The following is a 13,612-nucleotide window of genomic DNA, read 5'->3' on the forward strand; positions in this document are numbered from 1 at the left end:
CACCAGAACGTGATCCTCCTTTTGCTCAACACGACTCACCAGGAGGCCACGTTTGAGCTGTGAGGAGATGACATCATTTTATTATTATCCTCACAATTATCACATGAGATGCACTCGTTGGTAGAATCTGTCTAATTACTCACACTCTTCAAAGACTCGGGGTCTGGGGAAAATCCAGAGAGCATTTTGATGTCCAGGATCACCATGTTTGTAGTTTCCTCCTTTCCACTGTACCTGTGTTTGAACAGTGTGATTATACTGACCTGTGTGCACACTTGCTTTTCATCTACCAGCAGTTCCTCCACATGGGTAAAGAGCGCTCCTCTCACCTGTCACATACTTACAGTGATTGTATTTGCACAGTGAATTTGGGTCTAGCAGATTCACTGGTGTTGACCTCTAGATGGACTCTCACACTGAGAGTGGTGACATCAGCAGGTGTTGGGATGTTGTAGGTGGCAGAAATCTGGGAAACACACTTGGGTCACGTGTGGAACAGAACTAATCACACCTCAATGCACCCTGCTGTCACTGTTCTACACCATGACACATATTAGCACACATACTTTTATAGTCATACCTATATGTCTATATTCATCTTAATATGAGGATCTCTGTTATATCTACACTCATTTATACGAGTGCTTGATGTTTGTTGTATATTTGCTGCTATGACAACTCAGTTTCCCTCTGGGATTAATAGTTTCCCTGATTCTGATACAGACAGAAAGTTCATTTGTTTTTGCTCAGTTCTCCAATTTAGTTTAAAATAGCATTGTACTCTCTACAGTTATTACTGCCAGGTCTAATGTCTTTATTGTGTATGAAAATACATGTGCAAGATGAGCTTTATTACATGTGACAATGCTAATGCTCTCTGAAGTTGTATAAGGAAAAAGAAAAAGAAGAAACCCTTTCTCTGACATCAACCAGGAGCTTCTCACGTGATGCTGTCACTGACCTGCACTGAAGCACATGCAGTGCCCTTCACCTCCAGGCTGTATTTTCCTGACACGTCCTGCAGCGCCTCCTCCTGGTAGAGCAGTTTGTTGCCCTGATTTACATCAAACGTCAGCTGACTGCTGGGAGCCTGAACTGTCACTGTGCTCCAACCTTCAGCACTGAACACCAGAGTGGAGTAGAGAGCCAGAGCCTGAAGAGCCACCACCGTGTCCTACAGGATGGATTCATTGTGGTTAACACACACAGCATGTGTCTCCATATTTCATGGGCTTAAGTGGAATAGACATTAAGTTAAAACGGCCTGTGTCACTTTGAGACCCTCTCACAAAAGAGATCCTTAATCTCAAGTTTTCCAAAGTTCACTTCCTGGTTAAATAAACGTTAAACAGGTTAAAATATCTTTAACTGAGAATTATCAAAGTATAGAAATTACAGGTATAAACTCGCAGGTGATCTGTTATTTACAGGCTGTTACGTGTAGTTGGTGTACAGAAGTCTGAGGTAACATTGCTATTCTGTAAAAACAATGAATTTTTAGACTTAAATGTCATATTCTAACTAAAGAATAAAAACTTCTCTGCCTGGCTAAAACAAATCTGTTTTACATATCTGATAGAAAACTGAAAGCTTCAGTATTATTTCTTCTGTCCCTGGTTTTGTCTAAGACTGTACTCAAAGATGAGCTTCATACTGTTTGGGTGGTGTCGTACCTGAGTGGAGGAGAAGCCTCCGTAATAGTTCTGCTGCCCAGTCAGCCACCTGATAATACCAGAGGCATATCCCAGATCCTCAGCAGTCGGGGAGGCGCTGAGTTTGGCCAACAGCACATAAGAACTGATCTCCACTGACAGGGAGGCTGATGTTTCTGCTGCTGTCTGAGACCAGTAGAGGAAACCTCCTACAAACACAATAACAGTCACAGTGATGCTAATAAAGCCTGAATGATGTCCTGCTAAAGGATGACTCACCTTCCCTCACTGCAACTGTGTCTAAGTGCTGCAGAAGGTGAGCTCGGGTCTCCACGTCTCCTGCCAGAGTGAACACATAGGCCAGCAGAGCTGTAGTGTAGGTGTTGCTCAGGTCACTGAGAGACTCCTTGAGACAAGCCAGGCTCTGGATCATCACAGGATCCTTTAAAAGATCAAAACAAAGAACTTTAATGGACAAACAGAAACCTTCTTTCATTAAACCCAGTGTGAGAAGAATAGGAGGCAGAGTTCCTGATTCAGTCACTCAAAACATCAGCGTGATAATAGAAAACACAGCAATTAGAGGAAAGTACAGATCAAGCAAAGACTGGAGCAATCTTCTAGTAGTATTTACAATATAAAGAACATATTGAAAAAACACTGTACAGGTTGGGTGGTGATACCAGTCCTTGCTGGTGAGAGTTCAGGTATGTGGATGACACCTGGGTGAAAATCAATTCTCAGGACGTTCCACAATTCACAGATCACATTAACTCGGTGGAACGACACATCAAATTCACCAGGGAGGATATGAAAAGTGTCAGGTTAGTCTTCTTAGACTGTGAGATTTCCATCAGGGATGGAGGACATTTAAAAGCTGATGTGTACCGTAAACCTAAGCTCCAGCCGATCCAGGAGAGAAGGACAACCGCTGCCTAAGTGAAAACCTGTAGTGATCCCGTATGTGTCAGGAGTATCGGAGCAGCTGAGGCACATTTTTTTCTAAACACTGTGTCTCTGTGGCTTTTAAACCCCAAAACACGCTGCGCCAAAAATTGGTCCACCCCAACGCAAACAGAGTAACATAGTGCACGCTGTTAAGTTCCAGGAGGATTGCCAGGATCTGTACATCGGGGAAACCAAACAACCTCTGGCTACAACGCAGAAGAGCCACCTCGTCAGGCCAGGACTCTGCAGTCTATTCACACCTACAGACCAGTGGACACTCTTTCAATGATGAGGATGTAACATCCTGGACAGGGAGGAACGCTGGTTTGAGTGTAGGGTCAAGGAGGCCATTTACGTGAAAAAGGAAAGACCATCTCTGAATCGAGGAGGGGGCCTAAGGGTACATCTTTTGCCATCTTACAATGCTGTGATTGCAGCCATTGCCCAACTCTCTGTGAATGGTACTGATGGCCATTGATCAGTGGTGCTTGATCGGTGGTTGTTGATCAATGGTCATGAGAATTTGCATAATTACGATTAAGGAACTGACCTCCCAGCCCACTGTTCCTTCAGTGGGCTGGTTTCAGTCATTATGCAAATGTCCTGTTTATAAGATTGAAAGCTGCAGTCAGCTGAGACTGAAGAAGTCACCTGGATGAGTGACGAAACGTTTCTCCCACTGAAAACGTCCAGATGAACAGAATCAACTTTTTGGGGTATATGTAATATATATATTAGATTGCAGAGGTGTGGACTCGAGTCACATGACTTGGACTCGAGTCAGACTCGAGTCATTAATTTTATGACTTTAGACTTGACTTGAAAAAATATTCTAAGACTTGTGACTTGACTTGGACTTTTACACCAATGACTTGGGACTTGAATTGGACTTGAACCGCTTTACTTGAAAAGACTTGATATTTTACCCCAAATATAAAATTTAACATGCATATTATATAGAGATTGAAAATGTGACGTCATTCACGGGTAGAACCGCAAAGGATTCTGGGAACTCGTGGCAAGCGGTACTAGCGCACGCAGGCTTTCAATTGAAATCAGTCACACAGCGATAAAAAGAAACACAAAAATGTCAAGAAGCCGTTGTATTATTAACTGCAATAGCCGGTCGCATGACAGCCACGGGAAGCCGACGGGTAAAGAGATCGGTTGTTATCGGATTACGTCGTTGAAGAGAAATTTTTAAGCCATGTTTCCGAAGTAACAAAGACGCGACGGATGGCCTGGATTGCAGCCATTCAAAGACCAATTATAACGTCCCAGAACACTCCAGCTCACAGGTTAGTCTGCTCCAAGCATTTACACGAAGGTCAGTGTTTTTTAGTAGTTAATACGTCATTTTCATAACATAATTAGTGATATAGGTTACAAGTAAGTCTGGCGCTGAACAGAAATGGTCGCGCTATGCTCCTTTGTTTATTGTGCATAAATAGTGAATTGTCCTGACACAATATTGCGTTTCGCTTCTGTTATTATGGTACATTGACAAAAACATATACTTTTATTCACAGGATAAAACAGTTGTTTTGTATCACTAATTGCCCAGTACGATTACAGCATACAGTATTATTGTCACTGCTACATTTCTGTGATGCTACCAGAAATTATTTCCACTACTAATTAATTACCATTGAGCTCAAAGGTCCTATTAATAAACGGTTAATGAATGTGTATTTATGACGACGATTTGTGAGACTGGTAAACTTATGATACGTACGATGGTCTTTCGTTCTACACGGTGCATTTCAAGGTCCTGTACCCATCCGTCGGTAAACTGTACCTGGGCTTGTTGCAGTGACCTGAAGTTACTAAACTTCATGAGTGTATGCACTCACTCCAAGAACCGTATGATTATAAATATGCATATAAATATGCTAAGATGAGATAGCTGACTTCATCTAACTAGCAAATGTTGTCCAGGCTACGTTGGTGATACAGTTTTTTTAATGTGTATGATATTTTTGTCATGCGATTTTAAAGCCAGTCCTACAACCGCATCCAAGAATAACATGCAGCTTATCTCAGAACTGTCGGTGAAAATTATTCTTGGAGCTAGGTTTAATTGAGCTGCATTTTAAAGAGGTGCAATTTCACAATTTGTGTATATTTTCTAAGTTCACTATTTTGTCATGTGTTGAGAAAAACACAGATTTTAAAATTACATGGTCTAACATTTACATTTAGCATAACTGCAACATGCTTTTTTTTTTTTTTTTTTTTTAAAGACTCGAAAGGACTTGAAATTCAAAGTTTCAGACTTGTGACTTGACTCGGACTTTTACACCAGTGACTTGAGACTCGACTCTGACTTGCCTGACATTACTTGAGACTTGACTTGAGACTTGAGGATAAAGACTTGAGACTTACTTGAGACTTGCAAAACAATGACTTGGTCCCACCTCTGTTAGATTGTATATTATATTGTTGGTTTATACACTTTTGTGTATGTATGTATATATGCATACCAGCTCGGACGTCGCCCGGATCAACTATTGGAACAAGAAGGCATTGGTGGGCAAGAGATGAAAATAGGGCGTTGTTGGAATGCTACTATACAAGTAACCCTGGCAGAAGGGGCTACATGAATAGGATGAGGGGCCTATGGAATCTTCGATACCCAGCATCCACATTGACGGTGAAACAACTAATAGCTCAGTGTTCCAACATTCGAAAGAAGGGTATTGCTCTCACAGCTAGAGATTGACGAGGTGCAACACAAATGCTACGGCAAGGGGGAGCCAGGACGACAGGTCAGGGGGGGAGATGTCATCACCTCCACCCGAGATTTGTACCAAGCCCCAAGTGCTATAGTGCGAGAGGAACTGGCCTGAAAGATAGGATCATGGCAAAACGTGAAAACTGGAATCCCCGTAGCTGGTTACCAAGATGTGAAGATCTGCTAGATGATGTAAATGCGATACATACAGCCACGATTATCGAGACTAACAAGCTGATCTACAGTACAGCAGCAGTGATCAGAGAGATGCTTGGCTACAGGTTGAACAGCCACAAGAAGGAGACTAGAGGCTAAGATCAAGGAGGGAGGTTAGCCAACTATCGGAGCTGCAGACAGGTGTGACAAAGACGGTGCCCAAGAAGAAGTATAGCAAGCTGTCCATGGAAACTGCCAAGCAACGACTAACAGCCTTGGCCAGCACCTTGCCATACACTAGTATGGCTCACGTCTACTGGTGGAAGAAGCTGACTGCACTCCATGAGCATCTGGCAGCATAAATGAACCAGCTGTTAGCTGACGAGAGACACCCAGAATGGCTAACTGTAGGGCGGACAGTCCTGAAGGGATCGGTCCCATCCAACTGGCCGGACAGTCTTGAAGGGATCGTCCCATCGGTCCAGTCCAACTACTGACCAATAACCTGCCTCAGTACCACATGGAAGCTCCTGTCAGGCATCATAGTGGCTAAGATGAATAGACACATGTTCCTGTGCCCCACTCATTGGCAAGAATACCAGAGGTGCAAAACACCAGCTACTTGTAACAATCAGCCGAGACTGCCTGGATTGATTACAAGAGGGTCTATGACTTAATGCCCCACAGCTGAATCCTGGAATGCCTAGACCTGTACAAGATCAACAGGACTTTAAGAGCCTTCATCAAGAACTCAATGGGAATGTGGCGTACAACACTAGAGGCCAACTTCAAGCCCATAGCAGAATCACCATCTATCAAGGAGATGCTCTGTCCCTACGGATACTGACTACGGAATAAAGCAGTTGTCAGCCATCTCCTGTACGTGGATGACATCAAGCTGTATGCCAAGAGTGAACGAGACATCGATTCACTGATCCACACCACCAGGATATAAAGCAACGACATTGGAATATTGTTCGGACTGGAGAAATGTAGTCGGATGACAACAAAGAGTCAGAACTGAGGGAATCTAACTACTAGAAGGCAACATTGCAGACATAGAGGACAGCTACAAGTACTTGGAGATCCAACAGGCAAATGGAAACCACAAAGAGGCTGCTGGAAAAGCTGCTACCACCAAGTACCTGCAGAGGATCAGGCAAATCCTGAGGAGTCCGCTGAATGTTAGAACAGGATCCGGCCTATCAAAACCTACGCCCTGCCCGTCATCAGGTACCCTGCTGGGATAATAAGCTGGCAAAAGGAGGAGATACAGGGAGTGCAGAATTATTAGGCAAATGAGTATTTTGTCCACATCATCCTCTTCATGCATGTTGTCTTACTCCAAGCTGTATAGGCTCGAAAGCCTACTACCAATTAAGCATATTAGGTGATGTGCATCTCTGTAATGAGAAGGGGTGTGGTCTAATGACATCAACACCCTATATCAGGTGTGCATAATTATTAGGCAACGTCCTTTCCTTTGGCAAAATGGGTCAAAAGAAGGACTTGACAGGCTCAGAAAAGTCAAAAATAGTGAGATATCTTGCAGAGGGATGCAGCAGTCTCAAAATTGCAAAGCTTCTGAAGCGTGATCATCGAACAATCAAGCGTTTCATTCAAAATAGTCAACAGGGTCGCAAGAAGCGTGTGGAAAAACCAAGGCGCAAAATAACTGCCCATGAACTGAGAAAAGTCAAGCGTGCAGCTGCCAAGATGCCACTTGCCACCAGTTTGGCCATATTTCAGAGCTGCAACATCACTGGAGTGCCCAAAAGCACAAGGTGTGCAATACTCAGAGACATGGCCAAGGTAAGAAAGGCTGAAAGACGATCACCACTGAACAAGACACACAAGCTGAAACGTCAAGACTGGGCCAAGAAATATCTCAAGACTGGTTTTTCTAAGGTTTTATGGACTGATGAAATGAGAGTGAGTCTTGATGGGCCAGATGGATGGGCCCGTGGCTGGATTGGTAAAGGGCAGAGAGCTCCAGTCCGACTCAGACGCCAGCAAGGTGGAGGTGGAGTACTGGTTTGGGCTGGTATCATCAAAGATGAGCTTGTGGGGCCTTTTCGGGTTGAGGATGGAGTCAAGCTCAACTCCCAGTCCTACTGCCAGTTTCTGGAAGACACCTTCTTCAAGCAGTGGTACAGGAAGAAGTCTGCATCCTTCAAGAAAAACATGATTTTCATGCAGGACAATGCTCCATCACACGCGTCCAAGTACTCCACAGCGTGGCTGGCAAGAAAGGGTATAAAAGAAGAAAAACTAATGACATGGCCTCCTTGTTCACCTGATCTGAACCCCATTGAGAACCTGTGGTCCATCATCAAATGTGAGATTTACAAGGAGGGAAAACAGTACACCTCTCTGAACAGTGTCTGGGAGGCTGTGGTTGCTGCTGCACGCAATGTTGATGGTGAACAGATCAAAACACTGACAGAATCCATGGATGGCAGGCTTTTGAGTGTCCTTGCAAAGAAAGGTGGCTATATTGGTCGCTGATTTGTTTTTCTTTTGTTTTTGAATGTCAGAAATGTATATTTGTGAATGTGGAGATGTTATATTGGTTTCACTGGTAAAAATAAATAATTGAAATGGGTATATATTTGTTTTTTGTTAAGTTGCCTAATAATTATGCACAGTAATAGTCACCTGCACACACAGATATCCCCCTAAAATAGCTAAAACTAAAAACAAACTAAAAACTACTTCCAAAAACATTCAGCTTTGATATTAATGAGTTTTTTGGGTTCATTGAGAACATGGTTGTTGTTCAATAATAACATTATTCCTCAAAAATACAACTTGCCTAATAATTCTGCACTCCCTGTAGAAGCCACTGACATCAAGACAAAGTTCCTGACCATGCATGGAGGGTTTCAACCCAAGTCCAGCATGCTAAATGGAAGGAAGGAGGCCAGGGTGCTAGACTGCTGGTTAAACCTAACTCCATGGCTCAGCAGCTCAAACTCTACTCCTTTTTTTGTTGAATACCTTGCTATTCTTTGACTCTACTCACATGTTGGGATGTATTCATTTCCAAGAAGGCAGCAGTAACGTACGCACTGAGAGTCACTTCATCAGATACACCACCCTGTCAACAGAAGACATCATAGACACTTTATCATCAGTGCACCAACATTCAGGGATATGAAGTCATGAAAATGATTTTCAGCTGCATGTGGTTTTAGTATCATCAATGTCTTCATGCATGTTCAAACATCCAGCTAAAGAGATGGACAGGAAGTTGATTTTGTTCATCTGGACATTGTATTTCCAGTGAGATGGATGTTTCTTCACCTCGGGTTTCCCCAACCTTATAAACAGTTTGTGTAGTCATCTACTAATCAGAAGGTTGGTGGTTTGATTCCCAGCTGCTCCAGCCTGCATGCCAAATATTTGTGGGCAAGATACTAATCCCAAGTTGGTCTCTAGTGCATACTTTGTATTTAGTATAAATATGTGTGAATGCTACATAGAAAGCAGTGCTGGTGTGAATGGAACAAGATGTATGGAAATAATTTCTTAAATAAAATAATAGAATATACTGGTGTGAGCTATTACAGTATGTAGTACAGTGTTTTCCATGTATGCATGACATTATTAATAAAATTTGTTAAATCCAGACTGGAGGCTGTTTCCACAGTCTAACAGCGAAGAACTGCAGGTTACCTTCATTCCGTTGTTGAAGAGTTTCCCAGACTTTTCAAAACAGCCATTTTCTTGTTGTTTATGTTGCAGCCAGGTCTTAGACTCTTCGATCTTTCTGGGATCAATAAAGATGAAAGACTGAGCTTTGGCAAAACTTCTTACCACAAACGCAGTCAGCCTGACAGAAAGAAAACAACACTTACACGTCTTACAACGATGGAAATGTTTGGCTGTGAGGTCACATTAAGAGAAAGAAATACTGATCATTTTGAAAATAAACTTGAAATTTCAAGGTTAAATTTGAAAATGTATTTTGAGACAAAAGCAGAAATGTGGATATCACAGTTATTTCAGGACAAACTGCCACGGTTGCTTTCCCCTCTGAATTAGTGAAATCGTACTTCAGACTCAGTTTTAGTAACAAGGAAGGAACTGATGTCATTGTAGCAATAAAAACAGCGTGGCAGTAAGTATAAGTACACTGAAAAGCAGAAAGTGGTGCAGAAAGCTGCATGTGGTTAAATTTGTATAAAAGGAAATGGCTGCTAATGTACAGATGCAAGGATACCGATGGTTCCACGCTCGTGGAATAAAGAGGATCTATGCTGTATCACAAGACCACTGATTTATTTCACTACATCTACTCAAGGCATTTTATACAGGGTATAGCAGTCGTTTGAAACAACAATCATTTCAACTGTTTTCTTAGATTTGAATTTGACTTTTTTCACAAAACAGTATTAAGACTTTATTATTGAAATAGCATTTAGATGTTTTCTTAAAGTAAAATAACTTTAAGCTTTAAAATTCGACTTTATTCTAATAATGATCAATAACATTTTTATGTGGCTCTAATGCTCCTTCCTACCTACTAAATTACACAGTATTAACCAAAAGGTATTGTTAATGTTGGCTTAGTCAAAGGATTAAATGGAGAATTATTTTAAGTATTAGAGGTAGACATGTTTATGTTATTAATGGGTAGTCAAACTTCAAGAAACGTCTTCTGTTTGGTGGGATATTTAAAAACCAGTGTAACCTCTCTGGTTTGTGACATGTTTGATCAATGATGTTCTCACCAAGTGTTTCCTGGTCCTGTTCCAAATGTGGTGTAAGCACCGTCAGCACTTTTGTAGTTGAGCTGTCTTTGGTATCCTGTAACAACAGGGACACCATGATCGAGACATTGTTGCTATGGTGATGATTGGACTCCATTTGTTTATGGATCTGCATGTGTACATCAAGATTTGGGAAATTCAATGACTCTTGCTGACAGATGAGGAAAATGACGCATTTGACCAAAAGCTGTGGCTAATGTTCTGCCTCCTGTCGGCTTGTTTCTTGAACCGTGTGTGTTGAAGTGATTCAAATGATTTCCTTCTTAGAGGAAACAATAAAAACTTGCCACTGGTGAGGAAGTTAGTAGCTTTTTCCATGATGGCTGCAGTGAGCTGCTGTGTGCCTTTCAGGTAGTGGAGGATGTAGATGTTGGGGGCCAGGAGAGCCATGTTCTGCTCCCCACATCCATACGGCATCTGCAGCAATCCATCCAGGTTCTTCAGAGCCCGGCCGAGGATGTCACCTGATCAAAAACACTGATTCACTAAAACTAACAAAACTAGTGTAAAACAACTTTGTATTATTGGGCAGAGATAACCTGAATACTTCAATATGCAATTTTAAATGATGATTTCATTTGCTGAGCGAAAAAACATCCAAACTGAAAATCAAAGATTGACTGTGATTAACCTATTTTTGAATTTCTTTTGGTCATGGCAACGACGTGTTTCTTCTGGACGTCTTTTAGCCTGCTTCCCTTTGTCAAACAGATTGTACTTGAGTGATTTCTTGATCCAGCAGGTCTGGCCTTAATCAGGCCTGGGTCTGGTTGGTGAAATGAAACTCAGTCTTCCCAGAAATATTTGGAGTCTTGAGATCTATCAGTTTGGACAGGGTTAAAAAACAATTTCTACAGCTTTGGAACGCCAGTGCACCATGTTGGAACCCATTATCCACAAACTGAGAAAACTAGAAAAGATGTGGCCGAAATTACTCCATTAGCACATCGACGACTCACCGAAAAGAACTGAAGGCCTTGCCTTCCTCTGTAAAGGTCAGAGTTTACGATTCAACAATACAAAGGAGACGGGGCAAAAACAGCATTCATGGACAAAACCACTGCTGACCAAGAAGAACACAAAAGCTTATCTCACATTAGCTAAAAAACATCTCCATGCTCCACAAGATATTTGGGAGAATATTTTATGGACTGAAGAGAAAAAGTTTTGAGTTTTGTTGCATTTGGCTTAAAAGTGACGCATCATTTCATAGAAAGAACATCATACCAACTGTGTGATGCTCTGGGGCTGTGTGGCGTAGGGTCATCATCACTAAAAACAGCCATAATGCTCGGATCTTATTTTCTACAGTTGACAGGCTAACAAACCCTCCTGTGTCAGTGGCAGCTGAACTTCATTCGACCATGGCCTGCAATGACTTTGCCAAATTCTTCACAGAAAAAATCCATAAGATTAGACAAGCAATTGGTACATCAACAGCAGATCCAGGATATGTACTGTGTCCACCAAAAAACTGTTTAAACACCATGAAACAGTTTGACCCTATTAACTCATTCACTGCCAGCCATTTTCAAACGTATGCTTTCAATTGACGTCTATAGACGTCAATGGCAGTGAATGAGTTAACAGCAAAGACCTGGAGGACATCTTAGGTCAACTGAACTCCTCCTCCTGCTGTTTAGATGTCCTGCCAACAGGTTTTTTCAAAAAGGTCTCAAAGACTTTGGAGTCAGACCTGTTACAGATCGTCAACTTTTCTTTATTATCAGGTGTGTTTCCGGAACCACTAAAAACTGCTGTAATCAAACCTATACTGAAAAAGGACAATCTTGACAAGACACAAATGAACAACTACAGGCCGATCTCAAATCTCCCATTTTTAAGTAAGATCATTGAAAAAGCAGTTTCTCAACAGCTCAATTACTTCTTAAAACAGAATAACTGCTACGATGCCTTCCAGTCAGGTTTTAGACAGAACCACAGCACTGAAACCGCTCTGACCAAAGTGTTTAATGACATGTGTCTGAATACAGACAGTGGAAAAATGTCAGTCTTAGTTTTACTGGATCTCACTGCAGCATTTGATACAGTTGACCACAACATATTACTCAAACGACTGGAGAACTGGACAGGTCTTTCAGGAACTGTACTAAACTGGTTCAAGACATACTTAGAAAACAGGAAATACTTTGTATCAATAGGTAACTTCACATCTGAGCAGACAAGTATCACATGTGGAGTTCCCCAAGGTTCCATCTTGGGACCCCTTCTGTTTAACATCTACATGCTCCCACTGGCACAGATTATAAAGAACAACAAAATAAACTATCACAGCTATGCAGATGACACACAAATATATATCACAATGTCACCAGGAGACCGAGGCCCTGTACAGGCTCTTGGTAAATGCATTGAGGAAATCAATGACTGGTTGTGCCACAATTTTCTCCAGCTAAACAAAAACAAAACTGAAGTAATAGTCTTTGGCGCCAAAGAAAAACGATTACAGGTCACCAGAGAACTTCAATCTATACATCTAAAAACCACAAACCAGGCGAGAAATTTGGGTGTAGTGATGGATGCAGACCTAAACTTAGAAAAACACATTAAGACAATAACAAAGTCAGCTTACTATCACCTCAAGAATATTTCAAGGATAAAAGATCTGATGTCTCAACAGGACCTGGAAAAACTAGTCCATGCATTCATCTTTAGTAGGCTTGATTACTGTAACAGCATCTTTACAGGTCTACCTAAAAAATCAGTCAGACAACTACAGCTCATTCAGAACTCTGCTGCTCGAGTCCTCACTAAGACCAAAAAAGTGGACCACATCAGTCCAGCTCTAAAGTTCTGATGCTGGCCTATAAAGCTCTGAATGGTTTAGGACCAAAATACATCAATGACCTCCTGACCCAGTATGAACCTTCCAGATCCCTCAGGTCATCTGGATCCGGTCTTTTATCAGTTCCCAGAGTCAGAACCAGACACGGAGAAGCTGCATTCAGCTTTTATGCTCCTTATATCTGGAACAAACTCCCAGAAAGCCTCAGATCAGCTGAAACACTCAGTTTATTTAAATCCAGGTTGAAGACTCACCTGTTCTCAGCTGCATTTGAATAAAGCACCAAATCCACACTGTTAAGCTTAAATTTCAAAACTTACATTTTAACTACCGATTTTATCTACTGTTCTGATTTTATCTGTTTTGATTTTATATACTGTTTTGTTTGTTTGTTAATTAGTTTGTTTGTTTGTTTGCTTGTTTTAATCAATTTTAAATCCTGCTTTTTATTTGTTTTTGTTTCTAATGTCTCTGTAAAGCACTTTGAATCACCTTGTTGTTGAATTGTGCTATACAAATAAACTTGCCTTGCCTTGCCTTG

The 13,612-nt window shown here is 41.5% G+C and overlaps 1 protein-coding gene across 1 annotated transcript in view; it reads right to left on the reverse strand.

The window, feature by feature from the left end:
* Positions 1–13,612, reverse strand: part of LOC309703688 (alpha-2-macroglobulin-like) — a 47,868-nt gene that overhangs the window by 554 nt on the left and 33,702 nt on the right. The window contains exons 25-34 of the mRNA XM_082528639.1: positions 10,553–10,729; positions 10,227–10,302; positions 9,169–9,325; positions 8,516–8,590; positions 1,932–2,094; positions 1,674–1,861; positions 962–1,174; positions 345–466; positions 144–234; positions 1–57 (exon numbers count right to left, since the gene is read on the reverse strand). The exon at positions 1–57 is cut by the window's left edge and continues 12 nt beyond it. Of these exons, the coding sequence (XP_082384765.1) occupies positions 1–57; positions 144–234; positions 345–466; positions 962–1,174; positions 1,674–1,861; positions 1,932–2,094; positions 8,516–8,590; positions 9,169–9,325; positions 10,227–10,302; positions 10,553–10,729 (1,319 nt within the window). The remainder of the gene's footprint in view (positions 58–143; positions 235–344; positions 467–961; positions 1,175–1,673; positions 1,862–1,931; positions 2,095–8,515; positions 8,591–9,168; positions 9,326–10,226; positions 10,303–10,552; positions 10,730–13,612) is intronic.

The sequence above is a fragment of the Aulonocara stuartgranti genome (genome assembly GCF_965226115.1).
Source record: "Aulonocara stuartgranti genome assembly, chromosome: 3".
Classification (NCBI taxonomy): Eukaryota; Metazoa; Chordata; class Actinopteri; order Cichliformes; family Cichlidae; genus Aulonocara; species Aulonocara stuartgranti.